This window comes from Mauremys reevesii, linkage group 2 (genome assembly GCF_016161935.1).
Source record: "Mauremys reevesii isolate NIE-2019 linkage group 2, ASM1616193v1, whole genome shotgun sequence".
Classification (NCBI taxonomy): Eukaryota; Metazoa; Chordata; order Testudines; family Geoemydidae; genus Mauremys; species Mauremys reevesii.
Window position 1 is genome coordinate 284461955 of NC_052624.1, and position 22564 is coordinate 284484518.

Below are 22564 nucleotides of genomic sequence, written 5' to 3' on the forward strand. Positions count from 1 at the left end.
ACCGATAGTCCACCTAGCCCAGGATCCTGTCTCTGACAGTTGCCAGTGCCAGATGCTTCAGAGGGAATGAAAAGAACAGGGCAGCTACTGAGTGAGCCATCCCCTGTGGTTTGGTCCCAGCTTCTTTAGAGACCCTCGGAGCATGGGGTTGTGTCCATGACCATCTTGGCTAATAATATTGATGGACTTATCCTCCATGAACGTATCTAATTTTTTTTAACCCAATTCTATGTTTGGCCTTCACAACATCCCCTGGCAGTGAGTTCCACAGGTTGTGTGATGTGTGAAGCACTTCCTCTTGTTTGTGTAAAACCTGCTGAAATGGAGAGAAGAGGCCGTACGTCCTGGGTTCTAGCACTGTGTGCTTGGCTCTTGTGCATAGAGCCAAATCATGGGAGAACCAGGGGGGGGGGGTATTTTGTTTTCTTTCCCCTTGCAGGGTTTGCCCTAGGCATGGACCTGCAGTACCCAGGTTAAACAGAAAGTCTAAAAAACTAGGCATTTAAAAAAACAAGTTGTTAGGTCTAGGTCTTAGCGCTGTCCCAAATCCTCTGCCAGGTTTTGTGATTTTCACAACCAAACTCTCCCATCTTTGTACATCAGGAAAGATGTGGACAGACCAGGGAAGAGCAACAAAAATGATTAAAGATCTAGAAAATATGAGCTATGAGGGAAGACTGAAAAAATTGGGTTTGTTTAGTCTGGAGAAGAGACGACTGAGAGGGACATGAGAACAGTTTTCAAGTACATAAAAGGTTGTTACAAGGAGGAGGGAGAAAAATTGCTCTCCTTAATCTCTGAGGACAGGACAAGAAGCAATGGGCTTAAATTGCAGCAAGGGAAGTTTAGGTTGGACATTAGGAAAAACTAACTGTCGGGGTGGTGAAGCACTGGAATAAACTGCCCAGGGAGGCTGTGGAATCTCCATCATTGGGGATGTTTAAGAGCAGGTTGGACAAACACCTGTCAAGGACGGTCTAGCTCAGGGGTCGGCAACCTTTCAGAAGTGCTGTGCCGAGTCTTCATTTATTCACTCTGATTTAAGGTTTCGTGTGCCAGTAACACATGTTAACGTTTTAGAAAGTCTCTTTCTATAAGTCTATAATATCTAACTAAACTGTTGTTCTATATAAAATAAATAAGGTTTTTAAAATGTTTAAGAAGCTTCATTTAAAATTAAATAAAATGCAGAGCCCCCTGGACCAGTGGCCAGGACCCAGGCAGTGCGAGTGCCACTGAAAATCAGCTCGCGTGCCGCCTTCGGCACCTGTGCCATAGGTTGCCTGCCCCTGCTCTAGATAATACTTAGTCCTGCCCTGAGTGCAGGGCACTGGACTTGATGATTTCTCGAGCTCCTTTCCGATTCTATGAGTCTGTTTTTCTCTCCCCTTTTCTTGTGTGAGACCCACAGGCGGAACAGAGGGAATTGATGTACGGGAAGTAGGCTATACACAATCTCCCTGTAGCACTCTCATAGCCCCCACTACCTCAGGACAGAGCGCCTCCCAGCTTTTAAGGTGTTTCTCTTCCCAGCACTCCTGTGAAGTAGGCTATTATCCCCATTTCACAGATGGGGGCTGAGGCACAGAGAGACTGACGGTCACAGAGTCTGTGGGAGAGCAGGGACTGGAATCCTGGTCTCACAAGTCCTAGGTCCAGTGCTTAGGACACTAGCCATAATTTCTCTCCCAACGGACTGCCCGGGTTGTCCAAAACTAGCTTGGACAAAGAACCAGGAGCCAGGCTGCCCCAGGGGAGATGGAGTGTATCAGCTAAAAGCTCTGTCCTATAGCGAGCTTCTCTAAACCAGTGTGTTCCTGCTCTGACCAGTGTGTGCTTGCACCAGCTGACAGGCGTGTCTGTAATGAGGGGGTGGGATTTGTCTCTGGTGGCATTAAAGCCACCCCGGTGTAGGATGATGCTAACAAGAAACGGAAGGATTTGCGGCTGTGCGCCAGAGCCAGGAAACCCAGCAGGGCTAAGCCGTGCAGCTGGATGGGAAGGAGCCTCGAGCTGCTAGCAAGTCTCTGCGGTGAGGAAGGCCCTGCTGCCAGTAGACTGCAGTGCAAAGCACCGAGTGCAGCAGAGGGGTTGTGTGAGATGGGATCGCACTTGCCCCTGTAGCTGGGCTCCTTGCTAGGCAGGTGCAGTGTGTTGAGAATGTACCAGTGAAACCCCATCTCTGCGGTGCCTGTTCCCACCTCCCGTCCGCACGCTGCCCAGGCACTCAGACCCACGCAGGCATCGTGAGATGGCAGACTGGGAGAAAGGGGCTCGAGCAGGCTCTTGGCTGCAGATTGGGCCAGGACTGAAGTCTCCCAGCTCTAATCTGTGACTCCTTCCTGGTGGTAACCGGGTGAAAACTGCTGAGTTTGCACGTTCGTGGGCAGAGGATGGGAGGGGTCAAGGGATGCAAATACATCGTGGCCTTGGGGTTCAGAGATACTGTCATTTGTGCTGAGTGAAGGAGGGAACACAGACTGCAGTGGAGGAAGCCAGTGTTCAGGAACAGAGGACAGTGGGTGGCCGGGGTGAGCCGGGCTGAGACTTCGAGTGGGCTCTAGGCTGGGAGAGAATAAATACAATCGAGATTGTGAGGTGCTCAGATATTGAAGTAGTGGGGGCCATATCGGTACGTTAGATAGTGAGTGAACAACTGAGTCCTCTGACTTCCTGCGCTGGCCCACCCCTCCGAGGGTTAATCTGCTGTGTTGTGCCGCAAGGATGCTTTGAGGGCAGGGCTGATCCAGCAGCATGCACGGTGCACCACGCAGCCCAGCTGTCCAGGGCACAAGCCAGTAAGTAATGCTACCTTTAGGGTACAGTCTGGGCTGACATTTAATTGTCCCCCCACACCCCGACAGCCAGTCTGTGGCCTCCTCCTTAGGAGGGGATTCTAATGAACAGCCAAACTTGTGCCCGTTTGGAATGCCACATGCTCTGTGTCTGCTCTCAAAAGAAAACATGGAGGCCCAAAGCCAGGCTCCCAGCAGGCCTTGTGGATGTGAGCTCACTGCCCTTTGCAGAAGTGCTGTGGCCTGCAGTGGAGCTGGCTCGCCGGCAGCTCTCGTTCGCCTGCTTGTGGTGACTGCACGCGGGAGCGAAGGCCGAGGCTGGGGAGGGCTGGCTCTGCTGTGAGGCACACGATACCTGGGTTTGACATAGACCATGTAGCCGTGTCAGGAGGGCACTGTGAGGAAGAGCAGGAGTGGGGTACACAGCCCGGGGGTCGGGCCATAGTGGAACACAATGATTTATTCTGCATTCTCTGCAAGCTGAGCCTCCATCCTGCCAGGTCCTAGGGTTGTCACATTCCCCCTGCGATTTGTTCCCAGCCTACTCGGTCTCCTGCTTGTGCGCTGGTATTGTGACACATCAGGGCCACCTGGGATTTCACAGCATCCACTAGACTACACACTAGGGTCATGGTGGCAGTGGGACTAGAACTTGGGTCCTACTCCATGAGCAAAGGTCCTGGCCAGTGGAATGGACAGAGAATCGCCATTAGCTGCTTGCAATCGGATCTGTAATGCACAGCTGAATACTGGTTCCCTCCAGTGGAAGGCACTGGTCCCAATGCCCCCGGTCAGGTGATGACAGCACCGAAGCCAGGAGTATCATTCTTTGTGCTGATTTTAAATACACAGAGTTGCTGCAGCTTGTCTTATGTTACTTGATTACCGGAGACCTTTAAAACACACCCTCCACTATTCCAGGAATAACCCCCCAATGGTGTTTGAGGGTTGAGATTGCACGTAGGCTGAGAGCAGCAATTAGCTCTTGGCTCTGGCTGGTGGGTTCAGCATGGCGGCTGCTGCTCCCCACTAGTAAATTGCAGGCTCGGCTGTGCTGCACACAGGCAGGGTGGTGTTAACGTTCTGGAACACGGCCACCGTGCTTGAGCCTCCACCGCTCCTCCCCGGAGCAGCCTGTCAGTTCCGTGCTGCAAGACCTCCCCTGGGTTTGACTTCAGCAGACTCTGGAGGCTGAGACTACAGCAGGTCACCTCCAATGGCCTCCTCCTCCCGGGGTGGTGTATTTCCCTGCTCCTGTTCGGGGACTCCTGCCTCTCCCACTGACTGCTGTGTATCTGCAGCCACTTACAGATCATTTATGACTATGTTGAACAGCGCTGGTCCCAGTACAGACCCTTGGGGGACCCCGCTATTTACCGCTTTCCACTGTGAAAACTGACCGTTTATTCCTAGCCTTTGTTTCCTGACTTTTAACCAGTTACTGATCCATGCGAGGACCCTCCCTCTTATCCCATGACAGGCATGGGCCCATGGCCATTTCACGAGGAGCCCAGCAGTTGGGAGTTACCTGAGGGAAGCTAGCAGCCATGGGTGATTCCTGTTCAGTGCAGAAGACTTGCCAGCAATTGTCCACCCCGCCATGGCGCATTCGCCCCAGTTGTTGGGGTGATGGAGTGTTCGTGCTGGTTTGCCCATTGGCTATGTAAACCCTCTGGAATGGGCACAGTGCGGCATTTGGGGGATGAAATGAGGTTCTGTGGAAATGTGCAGGGACGGTCTGTTACTTGGCGCAGCGTTGCCCCTTAGCTGCAGCTGAGGGTACGTGTTTGCAAGGACACAGAGCGGCAATCAGGGTTTATTGCTTTCTGTTACTACATGTCAACCATGTAGACATGATCTAATGAATCAGGACCTGTTCCCTACTGTGGAGTGATAAATTGGCTCTGGGATCTGTTAGTTAGTTATTTTTAAAACCCTCACGCATTTACACATGCAGGGAACGAGTGAGGACAGATCAGAGACAAACAGGAAGTCAATTAAAAATTACTCCCTTTTTTGTGCAGTGAAGTGAATCTGTCTCATGGTATTGTGTTTTCCCCTCTGACGGCTGTTAGAGAAGTTCATCTCCCCAGATGGGACACATTGTAGGCCATTTCTCACTGTCACAGACCAGGGCATGGGTGGTCAGGCCTAGTGGTCAAAGCTATGGTAGTCATTCCTAATGGTCAGAACAGGAGTCAGAAACCAGGAGCCAGAGCCAGAGTCAGGAAGCAAGCATAGCAGCATGGTCAGCAAAGCAAAGTGAGCAGTCATGGGTCACAGGGAAGGACTTCTCATGGATCAGTAACTGGTTAAAAGACAAGAAACAAAAGGTTTTCACAGTCCCCCAAGGATCTGTCCTGGGACCAGCGCTGTTCAGCATGTTCATAAATGAGCTGGAAAAAAGGGGGTGAACAGTGAGATGGCAAAATTCGCAGATGAAACAAAATTATTCAGGATAGTTAAGTCCAAAGCTGACTGTGAGGAGTTACAAGGGGATCTCAGTAAACTGAGCGACGGGGCAACAAAATGGCAGATGAATTTCAATGTTGCTAAGTGCAAAGTAATGCACGTTGGAAAACAATCCCAACTATACATACAGAATGATAGGATCTAAATTAGCTGTAACCACTCAAGAAAGAGATCTGGGAATCATGGTGGGGAGTTCTCTGAAAAGAGCTGCTCAGTGTGCAGCAGCAGCCAAAAAAGCGAACAGACTATTAGGAACCATTAGGAAAGGGGTAGATATCATACTGCCACTATAGAAATCCATGATGTGCCACATCTGGAATACTGCATGTGGTTCTGGTCACCCCATCTCAAAAAAGATTTATTACAATGATATAAAGTACAGCGAAGGGCAACAAAAATTGTTAGGGGTATGGAACAGCTTCTGTACGAGGAGATTGGGACTATTCATCTTTGACTAAGGGACAGGTTATGACAGAGGTCTATAAAATCATGAATGGTGAGGAGACAGTGAATAGGGAAGTGCTGTTTACCCCTCCCATAATACAAGAACCAGGGGCCACCCAATGAAATGAATGGGCAGCAGGTTGAAAGTCAGTATTTCTTCACACAATGCACAGTCAACCTGTGGATCTCACTGCCAGGGGGTGTTGTGAAGACCAAAAAAGAGGTAGATAAGTTCGTTGAGGATGGGCCATCAATGTTTATTAGCCAAAATGGTCAAAGATGCAAAACCAAGCTTGGGGGGGGGGGGTCCCAAAATTTCTGACTGCCAGCAGCTGGCACTAGACGACAGGGGATGGATTGCTTGAAATTGCCCAGTTCTGTTCATTCCCTCTGAAGCATCTGGCACCAGCCACTGTCAGAAGACAGGATACCAGGCTAGGTGGACCATTGGTCTGACCCAGTATGGCCATTATGTTCTTGAGGTGGGAGCAAGGCAGACACTGGAGAAATTGCAGCTTCAGTCAAGTGCATTGAGCAGCCAAAGATCAGTTTTGCTGCTGGGCTTCATCGCAGGCTTCCTGCCTTCCTGGTCAATCAAGCAGAGTGGGCAACCAGGTGGCCCTGCCGTGGCCCAGCTGTGCTGCCAGGCTGCCAGGAGGCTGGGCAAGCGTAGCTGCAAGTCCCTGTTCCTGATGCTTACATGGGGATGAGCATCGTGAACTCCCAGCTAAGGTGACATCTCTCCTGGGTGCTGAGCCAGCATGGGGCCATAGGACTGAAGCAGGACTTATGGGGTGTCTAGGCCTCGTGCTGGCCCTGAGCCTGGCCGCTATATCTAAGCCAGGAATGCCAAGTTCCCGCTACACTAATGCCGCTCTTAAGGAACGGGCCTCTTGTGACTTGTCCTTCCCATTACTCACCACATCCTTGTAGTCCGTCTTCTTCCAGGACAATGAATCGAGTGGCTAACAATGCCCCGGAGAACATTTCCCCCTCCCCCACCCCTAATAATTATCTCAGCATCACCAACATCAAGCATCTGAAAATTGTGACTCTTCCCCTTCACTCCCATCACAAGATTGTCTTAAAAATCATGAGATTTAAAAAAAAAATCTGGGGCTCCTTTTTGTTGCCCTTCTGGGTTTTGAGCCTGTAGGAGGTCATGTTTTCAGGCTTTTCTGTGCAATCAGGAGGACTAGAAATTTACTTTTTTCCTTTAATGAAAGCTGGGAGTTTTGCTTAATAACCTGACTCCAGGTGCTGGGGCTTTAAGAACCCCACCAAGAATTGCAAGACTTCCAATAATATCATGAGAGTTGGTACTATCCAATTTCAGGGCAAGGTTCTGCTCTTGGATCTCCCCTGATTTGTTTCCATCCTTGGAGACCGGGGGGATAGGCCTGGTAAGAACCTACATAAATCCAGATTGGGTGTTTTTCTAAACGATCTCCTCTAAGAATTGCATGGGGGCCGGCCTCTGGGCTGTATTACAGAGGCGATCTCACTAGATGATCACCCTGGTCCCTTCTGGCCTTGGAATCTATGACTCTATGAAAAAATAGATACATGTGTGAATCTGCCGTTGGGAGAGTGCACCCTCAGGGAGAGGTGCCACGTGGAGGGTCAGGATGGAACGAAGTAGCACTAGGCTGATGGAGTGTTCTTACGCCTTTGGGTAGCTGGGAACTGAACTGCTGCTGCTGACGTTGCTTGCACTCATTATCGCTGTTTCTTCTCCCTCAGTTACTGTTGTCAGTCACAGCTCCAGGCTCCGCCATTCTGTCCCGTAGTGATTTACTCCCCTTTTCTTGTACTGCTTCTGTGTGAGGGTCACTGCAACGAACTGTCCAGCCACTTGTCGCATGGGCAGGCCACAGTTAGACGCACCCTGTGTCCTGTCAGCTCTGTGAGGCTGTGCTTTTAAAGCGAACGTGCTCTGTGCCGCCTGTAGTCGCTGTTTGGAGGTGGTTGCCTTGAATGTCTGTGGCATTAAAACTGCTTTTAAGGAAACTTTGGGCCTGATCTGAAGCCCATTGTCTCAGTGTGCATTGGGTCAGGCCCTTGCTGAGTTGGTTTGCATATATAAGAGCTACTTACGGTGCTTCCAGATTGGAGCTACCAATGGTGAGCTGCGATAGAGTGGCAGTCCCTTAAACTCTGAAAAATGACCCCATAAAAACATCCCCCTGGTGGTCATTGTCACAAAGTGACTCCAGACCGGCTTTGCTCAGGATCTAATACAAAGATCAGTGAAGGAGCTCGTATTCCTGCTGGCTCTGGACTGGCCACTCTCAGCTGGCAGTTTCCCAAGGGTGGCACAGCAGAAGTGGGCCCCGCGGAGGGGCTAGATAGACCAGGGGAGTGGGCCTACAGCTTGGTTCAGGGAGAGAGTTCCACATGCCGGGGCGGTGTGGAAGAAAGCGTGCTGGCGCTGGCGCTGGTGCTGGCGGGGGAAGCAGATGAGTGGGCAATGGAGCAAAGACACGAGATACGGGAGTGGCTAGGCCGTGGGGACAGAGGTCCGAGGGGCCTTGGAGTGGGGCACTGGAAACTTGGCCGGGTTAAGCTGGGGAAGCCAGTGAAGGGCCTGAGGGGTGGAGATGGGGGGCGACATAGTCAGAGGAACGAGCCAAGCAGATGGTGTCAGCAGCAGCATTTTGAATGGGCCCAAGTGGGGGTCGAGGTGGGAGTGGTGGAGGCCAGAGGGGGAGTTGAGGCAGGAGATGCTGAGAGATGAGAGACGTAACCGCCCGGGCGGAGAGGAAAGGCCAGATCCTGGCAATGTTGTGAAGGGAGAACCGGCAAGACCTGGGCATGGCCTGGCTGTGGGGGCAGAGTAGCTTACCAGCCCGAGTGACAGGGAGGAGGGTGGCGCTGCTGGTGGCGACAGAGAAAGGGGAGAGATGCCAAGGAGCTCAGTTTGGGGATCAGAGGGTCAAGCTGGGCTCCTGGCTCCTGCATCATCCCCAGTACTGCAGGTTGTGCGAGCCAAGGGCTGCCCTCCGTGCTAGCTCCGCGCCGCCGTTGTTCTCCGAGGGCTTGTGGGACGGTGAACGAGAGCTGCCCCTGCAGCTGAGCTTGGTTAACAGTTGTTTTGATGAGCCAGAATAGAGTCCAGCTCTCTTGTGCTGGCTCCGCAGGGCTAACTGGCGTGAGAGGCACTAAAAACTTATTCTTGCCTCTTGACTCTGGATCCATCCCAGGGCAAGTCTGTAGATGGAGGGGCGTCTTCACAGTCGCCTGCTGAGCCTAACTGCAATTTAATAGCCAAGTAGAACGGAAGCCCCACACCTAGTTATCTCACTGCAGCGCTGGCGATATGCATTGACGATGCTTTTCCATCGGTTCGTTCCGATTGGCTGAAACATCCATCACGTGACCAAAAATAACTCGGAACTGTAGTCTGTAAAATCAGGAAGAGTCATGTTAAAAAAATCAATCCATCAAGCAGTAGCTGGGAGTCTCCGAGTGATTTACTGAGCACGCTCAGAAACACCACGCTTCCAGAAACAAAGGTAGCCAACACGTGCCCTCTGTTTCTGGGTTTGTAGTTTTATATTAAGCAATAGACAAATTATTATTAAAACAGATGGTGCCTGTCTCTTCCCGCCAGGCAATAACCCTTGAGAACGAATGATATTCTCAGCACTGCCTAAGGGATTTAGACACAGTGAGAATTGGACCTCTTAACCCCAAGACAACTTTGAAAATATCACCCCAAATCTTTCCTCCAGTGGGGAAATCAGGCCCCAAGCCCTTGGCCTTATGCTGCTGGTGGCGTTTCCATCCTCACTCGTGGTCAAACAGAATGAGATACGTAGCTTGGCCTGCCAGATGTGCTCCCTGTCCTGGGCCAGTCCCGCTGCATGGGTTCATTTCACAGCTGGAGGTAAGCAGCTTTTAGGGCCTGGTTTCCAGAGCCTGGCGTGCAGCAGTCAAGCACTGGGTGCCTCACTGTGCGGGTGCTACTCAGACCAGCTTTGTGTGCAATTTGGGATGAAACCCAGCCCTGTGCAAAAGGATCAGCAGAAGGCCCAAGCATCACTGAGCTCCTGTATCAGCCCTGAGCGCGTCCCGAGAGGTGCGAAGCATCCAGCGCTGACGTGGGACCTCAGTGGTGCCGAAGCCCCGTGCGCTCCCTTCTGAAGCCCCATCCCTGAGCTTTCCCAAGGGCCTCTACAATGGCTCCCAGGGCTCCTGCTTTTCCTTTCTCCTGGAACGTCTGGCTTGACTCTCTGCTCTCTGTTTTCTCTTGTAGGGGTGGCAATAAGCACTTACGCCAAGTACTGTTACAACAAGCTCCAGAAAGCAGCCTTGACAGGAGCAAAGAAGGTATCGTCTGCTCCCTTTTTGCTTTGTTTTTTCACATTGGCTTCCGAGCCAGCTGGTATGAGCAAATGTCCGACTGTCATTAAAGCGTGCCCGGGGGTGGGGGCATGATGGAACCATGTGGGGGTGGATGGAGTGTGTATTATCTTCCCGGTCCAGGCTGTTTGCTCCCGTGTTCTCTGTTCTTCAGCCTGCTGAGTCTATCCTAAGTCTAGAGAGTCCTGCGTGTCCTGGAGATGGACTTGGGTAGAAAGATCAGCTCATTGAGGCGCAATGTTTGTGTTACAGTGAAGGGGGGGGAACCAGCAGAGATGGACTCAGATGGAAAACTCTGCAGCCAGATCTGGATCTGGATCTGGAATGAGTGACTCTTTGGCTCGGCCCATTATAAAAGACTGGGGCAATATTCCAAACTAGATTTCCAACCAGTCTCTTTGTTCTGCATTTGTACAGCACCTGGCACAGAGGAGTGCTGGCCTGTGCCTGGGCTTCTAGGTGCTGCTGTAACACAAATGCCTGGGAGTGGTGAATCGAGAGCCCCCAGAGATCAGGGCCCTGTGGTGCTCGACTGCGCAGGCCCGTGGTAAGAGCCAGCCCATGCCACCAAAGAGCTAATGGAAAGAGAGGAGACCAACGGCAGGCGGGAGGTGGAATGGCAGCGCAGAGAGGGGAAGTGACTCGCCCGAGGTCACCCAGCAGAGCAGTGTGTTGGAGATGGGAAAAGAACCCAGGGCTGGGGACGGTGGCTTTGGAGGCTTGATTCAGGCTCAGGCCTGGAGCCCAGAATCCTACCTGAGTCTCCAGTTTCGTTTAGGCCAGTGGAAACTGGGGAGCTGGAGCTGCTTTTAGTTGGTCAACTGGAGCTGCACGTTATACTGGAGTCCAGGGTTCCCCTAGGCCTTTGTGTCCAGCAGACAGCACCTGCCTCTCCTCTCGCCCCTGGGAGTAACTCCACTGACTTAGTTCGAGCAGCGTGTGGGAGCGGAGATCGGGCCCCGAGAGTCCATCGCTGGGGGGGACCTGAGCCTTGACTCTGTTGGCCTTTGAGTAGCCAGTTTTTCCTACCAGCCTGGCGTGAGCACAGCTTGCTTCAGGCCTCTCTGCTTTCCCTGCTGCTCTCTGATCTGGCCCCTTGCCCACCACGTGTCAACTGCAAATGCTGCTTTGTTGTCCGGATGAAAAAACAATCCGGAGTTTATTGCTCCCGCTGTTAGTTTATGGCCCCTGTTGTTTTCATGGGAACCGAAAAGCAGGGCAAGTGCTGAGCAGTGGAGTGAAATTTACAGCCTGCTGTAATAGCTGCTTGGGGAGCCAGTGTTACAACCGGGCCTGTGCAGAGGAACGACCTTTCCAGAGCCAGCCACGCCGCTAGGCAGCTCGTACTCACAGCCAGCGCCAAGGGGGGAGCCCAGAGAGAGGATATTGCGAGCGCAGGGCCCAGGGTGCAGACAGCAGCATGTTGGGCCCAGTGGGAGAACCTGCTCGCACACAGGACAGAGGCCTTGCCGAGCCTGGGCCTGATCCAACCAAGTACCATGGGCACTGGATCGAGCCCTGTGGTATGGCTCATGCAGACAGCTGAGTTAAAGGCTAGTCCATTCCTCTGAGCCGACCTGAAACCTCTGCAGACTCCGCTCGCTCGGGACGAAACCCACCGGTTCCCACAGTGCCCTGTGCCAAAAGGCAGGAGATCATGGCCGGGTCCCTACTGAGAGGTGAGGGCCACGATCCCTAGAGACATCTGTTGCGCCCAGGCATTCGACTGTCAGGTCGGGGGGAAACCCTGTGGTTCGACAGGAGACAGCTCAGGTCGGGGCTTCTGGAGGGAGAGCAGGAGTGCTGAGTACCTGGGAGGAATGGGCATTTTGGGGAAGCCCATCCCATGGCTGGCCAAACCCAGCCCCTCATGTAGGACGAGTCCGTTCGTCCCCAGAGCACTAACAAGCTCCCTGCCGCGTGGGCCTCGTCGCAGCGCGGCCGGAAAGCCAGCCTGGCAGGGCAGGCACATGGGATTTCCCAAGATGTCTCGGGTCAGGCCCAAAGGAACTGAGTGTTGTTTCCCTTGGAGGGAAGGACCTACTGGGTGGGAATTCTCCGGAGCAGCCTGGGGCTCCCTGCTTGCTCACAGAATGACATGAGTTTGCTGGGGCTTGGCCCAGATCCTGGGCATGGTGCCCATGAACAGAATCACCAGCCCACGTGGCACTAACTGGCCCCTGAGGACTCTGTGGGCTGAAAGGATTGAATTCCTCCCTCGCCTCTAGTGGGGGGGGGGGGTCTCCCAGGGCAGAGGTGAGGCCCGTTGGCAGGGCAGCGGGGGTGGGGTGGGGAAGCTTGTACGGCCACCCCCAGGCAGTGCTGTTCTGGGAATGAGTAATGGGCTTCGATCTCCGGGACTTGTAACATGCTCCTGTCTCTCTGCGGGGGCCTGTCGTAGGGCAGAGGCTGCAGCTGGGTTTTCCCTGCTCACTCACTGTTTCACCAACCTGCTCTTGCTCCCTCTTCAAGCCGTTTCCTCCCTCCCTCTCGTCCCCCCAAGCCCGGCCAGCTGTCTGCTCTGCAGGGTCACAGTGCCAGCCTGCCAGGCATGCCACAGCCCTGCCGCCTCTGCTCTCGGCTGGTATGTCACAGTGCTCCGCTCACCTTTAAGAGACATCCCCTCTCCACGCTGCATGACGGATGGCTCGAGGCTTGGGGTAGGGTCCAGCCACAGAGGCAGTGCACAGGGGCCTGGATCCTGGAGGCAGTGCCGGGGGTTCACATCCCAGGGCAGGTCTGTGGTGGGAGCCCTGGGGATCTAGATCCTGGAGGTTAGCACAGGGCACTGGAGTGGGGGGCATGTGGCATGGAAGCCTGGGGGGCAGAGGTATCTAGATCCTGTAGGCCCTGCTGGAGCAGGGGTGTGTGACGGGGGAGCCGAGGGGGTGTCTGGCTGCAGGAAGCCGTGAGGGGTGTGTGACGTGGGAGCCCAGGGGGTGTCTGGCTGCAGGAGGCCGTGAGGGGTGGGTGACGTGGGAGCCCAGGGGGTGTCTGGCTGCAGGAGGCCGTGAGGGGTGGGGGTGGGTGACGTGGCAGCCCAGGGGGTGTCTGGCTGCAGGAGGCCGTGGGGGGTGGGGGGTATTGGAGGCAGCATTTGGGGCTTTTCTCTCTCCCTATGGGGGTTTCCGTGGCAGGTTTTATTGCCTAAGCATGTCACTTTCTGGTTTTCTGTCTGGTAGTACAACCCCCGGCTCAGCCTGGCTGATACCCTCGTCCACAACGCTGTGTTCAGCTGAATTTCACACACAGCCCGTCAGCCAGAGCGCTGAGCTGTCCCACTCAGTCCACTGGCTGGCATGAAAACAGAGGGAGTCCCATGGAAGGGACTGGGACAGAGACCGTTGCCCTAGACCGCGTCCCCCAGTGTCGGGGGGCTGGCTAGCCAGACACCCTGGGGCTGGCGGGAGCGTGTCCAGGGCGGGTGATAGAGAACCCGAGCCCTCCCGCTCCTCTGGGTCCAACCCAGGGCCCTGGGGCAGGCAGGCCAGGTGTGGGGCCTGGGCCACCAGCCTACTCCCTACTCCCAGGGGCTTGCAGCTCTGTCTTGAGATCAGCTTCAGGGCAGTGCTGGGCTCCGGCGGGAGCTACCCGTGCAGCTCTGCTCCTTGGCACTGACTACTCTGACTGAGCTGTGCTGCCCTGTTAAACGCCCCCTCCATTGAGAGCACGCCCAGCGGGCACGGCTGGGCACAGCCTCCTGTGCCCAGAGCTGCTCCTTCCCCCTCCCCCGCCTGGCTGCACAGCCCATCCCTGGGGTATAATAGCGATCGTGGCCCTTCTGTAGCACCATCCGATGTGCTCAAAGCGCCGCACAGTTACGAACTCAGGCTCAGTGATGGGGAAACTGAGGCACAGAGTGGGAAAGTGACTTAATCACAGTCCCACAGCGAGTTGGGCGGCACTGGGAATAGGGCCTGATCCCCAGTCCTGTGTCCCCACCCTGGCACTCCCTGAGAGGGCTGCACCTTGGCTCCCATTCCACACCAGGAAGCTGAATGCATATGGGGAGAGGCCACTCTGGTCCCTTTCCGTCTGTTCCTGTCGCACCCGGCTCCTTTTGTGAGCTTAGTGCAGGTGAACGGTGCCAGATTGACAGCCCTGGAGATGACGGGTACAGCGCAGCCCCCGGATGCCAGCCCTCGCCCCCTGCCTGGCCTGCATGCCCATGCCTTATGCCGCAGCCGCAGCCCCAGCCCCTGGGATGAGAAGAGCCCTCAGTCTCTAAGCCCTGGTCTACACTAAGCTCGGGGGTCGAACTAGGGTACGCGAATTCAGCTACGTGAATAACGTAGCTGAATTCGAACTACCCTAGTTCGACTTACTTACCGTCCAGACGCCGCGGAAGCGAACTCCGCGGCTCCAAGGTCGACTCCGGCAACTCCTCCTGCCGCGGTGGAGTACCGGAGTTCGAACTAGCGCTTCCGGGGTTCGAACTATCGCGTCTAGATCAGACGCGATAGTTCGAACTACGAGCAGTCGAACTCGCCGCGTCGACCGTCCCGGTAAGTGTAAACGTACCCTAAGGCGTGTTCTGTCCTGGGCCTTTCTGCAGAGACTGCTCGTAAGGGAGCCAGCTGTGGTGCTGCCAAAACGCTATTAGGAGTTGGACAGAGGCTCTCAACTAATCACAGGCCACCGAACAGCTGTTGGGTGGTAGCAGCTGTCAGCCGCTGGACTGGAACTGGTGACCTAGGGCTGAAAGGCTCTGTGTCCCACTGCCTGTCCCCTCCAATGCAGAGGTCATTATCCAAGAGGCTGTTTTATCTCCTGAAGAAGAGTTGAGCTGGACTCGGTGTCTGCTAACCTAAAAAGTAGGGCAGTGCCCAGGAGATGCAGATTTCACTGCAGCCTCCCCGAGCCCAATCATACAAGACAGACTGGAACTGGAAAGTCCCAGAAGCCTGTCAGAGATGAAAGATGAGTGTTTCTTCCAAGTTCTTGTCTACAGAGAGACCAGAGCATGAGTCAGAGGGCAGACTCGTTCCCAAGGATTTCACCACAATGGCAGCGTCTCAGGCGGGCGGATGGAGCAGGAGAGGGAAAGAAATCCGGAAAATATTCTCCTCTTCAATTTAAAGGAGAAGAGCCTGGCTGCTTCTCGTGTGGTCTTCCTAGAAAATGCAGTGTCAGAACCAGAGCACCTCCCCACAGAGAGGACAGACAAATGACAAACCCTGGAGATCCCAAAGAACAGATGTATGGGAATCCAGATCCCAAAGGCAGCAGCAGCAGTAAATGCTTTATCTCTAAGGACACTCATATTCTCATGGAAGGTGGGAGGCAGCACTGAGGAGAAATCCACAGATTCATAGATACAAGACCGGAAAGTAGCATGGTGATCATCTAGTCTGACCTGCTTAACAGGCCAGGGGATTTCCTGAATTATTCCTGTTTTAATTAGATCAAATCTTTGAGAAAAACATCCTATCTTGATTTCTAGCGACGGAACCCTAGCCTCAGTTTGTCAGAGGATGGAGATGGATGGCAGGAGAGAGATCACTTGATCATTGCCTGTTAGGTTCACTCCCTCTGGGGCACCTGGCATTGGCCACTGTCAGTAGACAGATACTGGGCTAGATGGACCTTTGGTCTGACCCGGTACGGCCGTTCTTATGTTCTTATGATAACGTGTTCCAGTGATTAATTACTCTCACTTTTAAAAATTTGCCACCTTATTTCTAAATTTGTCGAGCTTCAACTTCCAGCCATTGGTTCTTGTTAGACCTTTGCCTGCTACATTGAAGAGCTCTCTGTTGTCACATTTCTGTTCCCTATATAGCTACTTATAGATTGTGATGAAGTCACCAAGGGCTTCTCTTTGTGATGCTAAATAGATTGAGCTCCCTGAGTCTATCACTATAAGGCAGGTTTTCCAATCTTTTAATCATTCTTGTGGCTCTTCTCTGAACCCTCTCCAATTTATCACCATCCTTTTTGAGCTGTGGACACCGGAACTGGACACAGTATTTCAGTAGTGGTTGCTCCAGTGCCAGATACAGGGGTAAAATAACCTCTCTATTCCTCCTCGAGATTCCCCTGTTTATGCATCCAAAGATCGCATTAGTCATTCTGGCCACAGCATCACACTGGTGGCTTAAGTCCTGCTGGTTATCCACCATGACCCCCACATCCTTTTCAGAGTCGCTGCTTCCCAGGATAGAGTCCCCCATCCTGTAAGTGTGGCTGCATTCTTAGTTCCTAGATGTAGGGATTTACATGTGACTGTATCGAAATGCATATTGTTTGCTTGTGCCCAGCTTACCAGCTGATCCCGATTGCTCTGTAGAAGTGACCAGTCACATTGTAACAGAATCATCAGAAAAAGAGAAACTTCCCCTCGTCCCTGTGTAAAAATGACTCCAAATGAGACCAGACCTTTGAGCAGGGACCGAGGGCTCCCTTGGTTCCTACTGGGGCTTCTACAAGGAGAAGGCTCTGGAGCACAGAGAGGCATGTAGACAGGAAGCCCCTTTGCGCTACACAAACAAATTCTGCTGTTTGCTACATCCGTGTAAATCCAAAGACTAGAATGGGATTTACACCCACAGCCCAGAGAGCAGAATCTGCCCCACTGTGTGATTTAGCCCTGACCAACCCGGGAGTGTTTGTCACATCCCAGAGGGGTTTGTAAATGACAGTAATTATAAATGAAGGCTGTGCTCAGAGAACTGCTGGAGCATGCGAGGTACTGATGTGTCCAGCTGCCGTCACTCCAGTCCTGGGAGAAATAAACAGCCAAGCAGTCTCTAACAAGGAGTAATGTGGGGAATTAAGGACAGTTTAGGCTGAAGATCAAGAAAACATCCTGGTGGTTGAGATCTGCCAGGCTGTGGAGGGATGTGGTGTAAACCTCGTCACTAGGGATGTTTACAGGTAGGAAGGACGTAGCCCTGGACAACACACTGTAGGAGACAATCCAGCATTGGACTGGCTGATGTTACAGCCTCATTCATCTCTAACCTCTCTGGTATTATTCTGGGATGGGGATTTCCCGTCGCCAGCCTGGGGCTGTCTCCCTCCTTCAGTCGAATGGTTGTGCCAGCTCCCGTCCGGAAGCACCTATACAGCCTCACCAAGGAGGCAGGCTTGAGCAGAGAGGCTCTCTCATCGCCTGACTCTCAGTTTGCCCTCCTGATTAAAGCATGTCCTCTTGCTCCAGCCACGCTTTGACAACAGCACTGACAGCTTTTCTAACTGAGCGAGTGCCTGTCAGTGTCAACCCAGCATATTAAACTGTCGCTGCGAATTTGCATTATCCAAAGGCGACAGTGGAGACAGAAGCGGTGAGATCTTCTCAGCAACACTTGCTCCCTTCTTCCCAGGGTGAGCCCCATCACAATCTGGAGTAAGGGAGAGGTGGTGGCATCGAATTCTCCGGGGCAGGTAGGCCTGCCTGGTGCTGGCTCCTGGGGGATGCAGAGCCTCACACTTCCTGAACTGGTCGTTTGCAGCCACTCATGCTAGAGGATGTCATGGACCTTGGAGTGGGCAGGTCCCCTGCCTACTCTCTGGCCTCTTCCCATTAGTTCAAGCACAATAGCAAAGGCTATTTCTTGCCATGTGATGGGATTTTTCAACCAGTCATGAATCAGGAGTGAGGAAGCCTTACATGGGATAGCAGAATCCCCAACCCCTAGTGTTCAGAACTCAGGAGTCAGACCCAGAAAATCACAAGACTAGCTTAAAACCCATGAGGTATTAAAAATAATAAATGTGGGGTCCTTTTAGTTGCCTTCAGGTTTCTGAGCCTTTACAAGTCTCATTTTCAATCTGTGCTCTGCAACCCCCAGGGCTACAGAAACAAAAAACCCAGTAATAATGGGGGATTTCAGCTATCCCCATATTGACTGGGAACATGTCACCTCAGGATGGGATGTGAAGATAACATTTCTAAACATCATTAATGACTCTGCTTGGAGCAGCTCGTCCTGGAACCCACAAGCGGAGGAGGCAATTCTTGATTTAGGCCTAAGTGGCTACAGGATCTGGTCCAAGGGGTGAACTATAGCTGAACCTCTCAGTAACAGCAGCTGTAATGTAATTAAATGTAACATCCTTGTGGGAGGGAAAATACCAAAGACACCCACCACAGTCACATTGAACTTCAAAAAGGGGAACTACACAAAAATGAGGAGACTAGTTAAACGGAAATTAAAAGGAACAGTCAGAAGAGTGAAATGCCTGCAAGCTGCTGCATGGAAATGTTTTAAAAACACCATGGTAAAGGCTCAAACTATATGTATACCCTAAATTTAAAAACAAACAAGAGAACAAAAAAATGCCACTCTTGCTAAACAACAGATTAAAAGAGGCAGCTAGAGACAAAAAGATCTTTTAAAAATTGTAATTCAGATCCTACTGAGGAAAATAGAAAGATGGATAAACTCTGGCAAGTCATGTGTAGAAGTATAATTAGGCAGCCAGAAAAGAATTTGAAGAGCAACTAGCAAAAGACACTAAAGCTAACAGCAATTGTTTAAAGTACATCAGAAGCAGAAAACCTGCCAAAACATCAGGAGGCCACTGGATGTTCCAGATGCCAAAGGAGCGCTCCAGGAGGACAGAACTGTTGGAGAAAAGCTAAATTAATTCTTTTCATCAGTCTTCACTGTGGAGGATGTGAGAGAGATTCCCACACCTGAGCCATTGTTTTTAGGTGACAGATACGAGGAACTGTCCCAGACTGAGGTGTCAATAGAGGAGTTTTAGAAACAAATTGACAAATTAACATTCCTCCAAGAGTTCTGAAAGAACTCCAATATGAAATTGAGGAACTGCTAACTGTGGTGTGTAACCTATCGCTTAAATCAGCCTCTGTACCAGTGACTGGAGGATAGTTAATGTGATGCCAGTTTTTACAAAAGGCTCCCAGTTATATTGTATGAGTGCTGTAGCCAGCCACTCATGAATTACACTACAGAGCAAAACCGCAGACTCCTAGTCCCAGACTTTCCCCAGCAATGTGTGTCTTGTACTGCCCAGCTCTCTCCTGGATAAAACAAGCTCATATAAAGTCTGTCATTTGATTAATACAAAATGATATGTACAAATCCTGTTATCCCAGATGGAGTTTCCCAAATACTTCAATCCAAATACACCGGTTTAGATAAATCAGTAAAACGAGTTTATTAATTACGGAGAGATTTTAAGTGACTACAAGTAATGAGGCATAAAAGTCAGAATTGGTTACAAGAAAACAGAAGTAAAATGCAACTTCGGGGAGTCTAGCCTCCAGCTCTGCCCCTTCTGCCCATGCCCCTGGAGCCCCGAGCCCTCCCACTCCCCCACAGCCAAAGCACTGAGACTCCCTCTGGCCGGAGCCACAAGCCTCCTCCCCACCCCGCCTGGTGGAGCCCTGAGGTGCACCGCTCCCCCACCCCCCGCAGCCAGAGGAGACCTGGGCCAGCCAGAGCCCTGAGCCTCCCCACCCCCATGGCCAGCTGGAGCCCCACGACGTGAGGCGCCTCCCCAGACCCCAAGCCATCCCGTGGGAAAAGCTCTTATCTCTTCTCTTCCAGAAGAAGGTGAGTTTTTGATATGCCCCCATGCAGGTTCCGGGGCAACTGAGGGGGATTACTGATGAACCTGGGAAGCTGAGTAACACATATTACCTCCTCAGTCGCCCCGAAACCTGCATAGGGCATAATAATCAGCAAAAACTTACATACCAAACCCGCAACTGGCGTCCGGCAGCAGTAGCTGCGCCAGGGAAGGCTGAGGGCCTATTATACCCACCACCCATGTTTACATACAATGTTGCCACACACATTTTACCAGGACAATAATGATCAGCAAATTATGAGTTTTCAAATGACACCTCACAAGGCATACTTTGTACAAAATGTATCATCTTGTAAAAAGGATGAATATAAGGGTATAGTCTGTCACACTAATCTATTAGAATTTTTTGAAGGCGTCAACAAACATAGACAAGAGTGATCTAGTCAATATAGTGTACTTGGACTTTCAGAAAGCCTTTGACAAGTTCCCACACCAAAGACTCTTAAACAGAGTAAGCAACTGTGGGATAAGAGGGAAGGTCCTGTCATGGACAGTAAATGATGAAAAGATAGGAGTCAAAGGGTAGAAATAAATGATCATTTTTCACAGAGGTAAATAAAAGAGAGGTAAATAACAGGGATCTGTATTGGGACCAGTGCTGTTCAATATATTCCTACGTGATCTGAAAAAAGGGCTAAACAATGAGGTGGCAAAGTTTGCAAACAATACTAAATTACTCAAGATAGTTGAGTCCAAAGCTGACTGTGATGAGTTACAAAGGGATCTCATCAAATTGGGTGACTGAACAACAAAATGTCAGATAAAACCTAATGTTGAGAAACGCAAAGTAACGCACATAATCCTAACTATACATATAAAATGACGGGGTCTAAATTAGCTGTTACTACTCAAGAAAGAGATCTTGGAGTCATTGTGGATAGTTCTCTGAAAATAGCTGCTCAATGTTCAGCGTCACTCAAAACAGTGAACAGAAAGTTAGGAACCATTAGGAAAGGGATAGATAATAAGATAAAAAAATCATAATGCCATTATAAAAATCCATGGTATTCCCGCACCTTGAACACTGCATGCAGTTCTGGTCACCCGCTCTCAGAAAAGATATATTAGAATTGGAAAAAGTGCACAGAAGGGCAACAAAAATGATTGGGGGTATGGAACAGCTTCCGTATGAGAAGAGATTGAAAAAACTGGGACTGTTTAGCGTCGAAAAGAGATGACCAAGGAGGGATAGAGGTCTGTAAATTCATGAATGGTGAGAACATAGTGAATAAGGAAGCATTATGTATCCCTTCACATAAACACAAGAACCAGGGGTCATCCAATAAAATTAATAGGCAGCAGTTTTGTTTTTTTTTAAAGAGGAAGTACTACTTCACCCAATGCACAGTCAACCTGTGGAACACGTTGCCAGGGGATGTTGTGAAGGCCAAAAGTATAACTGAGTACAAAAAAGAATGAGACAAGTTCTTGGAGGATAGGTCCATCAATGGCTATTAGCCAAGGTGATCAAAGAGGCAACGCCGTGCTCTGGGTGTCCCTAAGCCTCTGACAGCCAAAAGCCGGGACTGGCCGACGGGATGGATCACTCAATAAATTGCCCCGTTCTGTCCATTCCCTCTGAAGCACCCAGCACCAGCCACTATAAGAAGACAGGATACTGGGCTAGCTGGACCATTGGTCTGACCCACTATAGCCATTCTTATGTAACCCTTTTGCCTATCTGAGTTGGCAGCAACAAGGGCTGGGTTCAGCATCCAGAGGTTCCGTTTCAATAACACAATGCAAAACCGGCTCGAGCCCCCACCCAGTGACCTGGGACAATTACATACCACCCCCCAGGCGCCTCTAGGAGGCAATACTTCCCCTCTCACAAGCACGGAGTCTGAGTGTAGCAAAATCCTTTTAAAAAAGGAGGGAAACAATGTGGCATTATGTTGGGGAAACACCAGAAACAGGATTCATAACACAAACCATAAGCAAAAAACCTACCCCCAAGTAAGTTTGGCAGTGTCCTTTTCCCCTCAGAGGCTTAAGTCCAACACCCCAAAAGTCTCTTGAGTCCAGCAACCCAAAAGTCTCTGTCCCTGGTCAGTGCAGCCCCAGACTTCAAAAGTTTATCTGCAGAGTTTTACCTCCCAGCCTGGGGAGGGGGGGGCACAGCAGTGTTAAGGGGCACCTTACATGGTCCAAGGCCAACTGCCCCGCCTTTCCTTGGGGTTCTGCTACAGCCTTCACCGTGAGCCACTCCACCAGTCGCTCTGCTCCACCAACCATCCCATGAGCTGCTCCAGCTGTTCCACGAACTGCTCTGCTCTGCTCCGCTCCACCAGTTGTCCCACGAGCCACTGCAGTTGTCCCGCAAATTTCTCAGCTACAGCAGCTGCTCAGCAGCATAGCTTCAGCCCCCCACCCAGCAAATTCAGCAGTCTATAACTAGATTCCTAGTGGAATTAAAATTAGCTCTGATATTCCACAGTAGAAAGAAGAGAAGATACAATTGGTATTTTAGGCCCTCAAAAGGGCACCATACTGTCAAGTACAAATACTTGTCCCCAGCCTCTCTCAATTCACTAGGTTTTGGAATTCATGTCCCTTGTCTAGTGAGTGCTACTTAGTTGATGGCGAGTCCTTCTGTCATAAAACAGGTTCATTGTCCTTGATTCACATAATCAAGGTAACAACACTTTATTCTTCCTGCCCCAATAACAGAGAAACTGGGGATCCCACAGCAGCCAAAGTGACCATTTGGGCTGCTGTGGGTTCATGCGAGGCGGGGTGGGTGTGCCTATGCAAACAAGATCAGCCCCTGAAGTTCTTTTCCACACTCGCCACAATTCACCACCAGATGTCAGGGTAGAGCTCATCCTGACTCTGCTTACACTTATGAAATGTGGCAGAGGGTAATCCAGGAACATCAGGACTTCATAAGCTGTGGATGGGTCTTTCCAGTCCCCTCATGGAAG

At 51.5% G+C, this 22564-nt stretch overlaps 1 protein-coding gene across 5 annotated transcripts in view; it reads left to right on the forward strand.

Annotated features, from left to right (window-relative positions):
* Nucleotides 1-22564, forward strand: part of ARHGAP39 (Rho GTPase activating protein 39) — a 370894-nt gene that overhangs the window by 291390 nt on the left and 56940 nt on the right. For 4 of the 5 annotated variants that reach the window (XR_005593866.1, XM_039523605.1, XM_039523606.1 and 1 more), the window contains one exon: nucleotides 9970-10043. Coding sequence is in view for 4 of the 5 variants with exons in the window: in XM_039523605.1 (XP_039379539.1) it covers nucleotides 9970-10043 (74 nt within the window). In the remaining variant the exon portion in view is untranslated. Of the gene's footprint in view, nucleotides 1-9969; nucleotides 10044-10328; nucleotides 10378-22564 lie in introns of those variants that run through there. The other variant, XM_039523609.1, reaches the window with a different exon arrangement.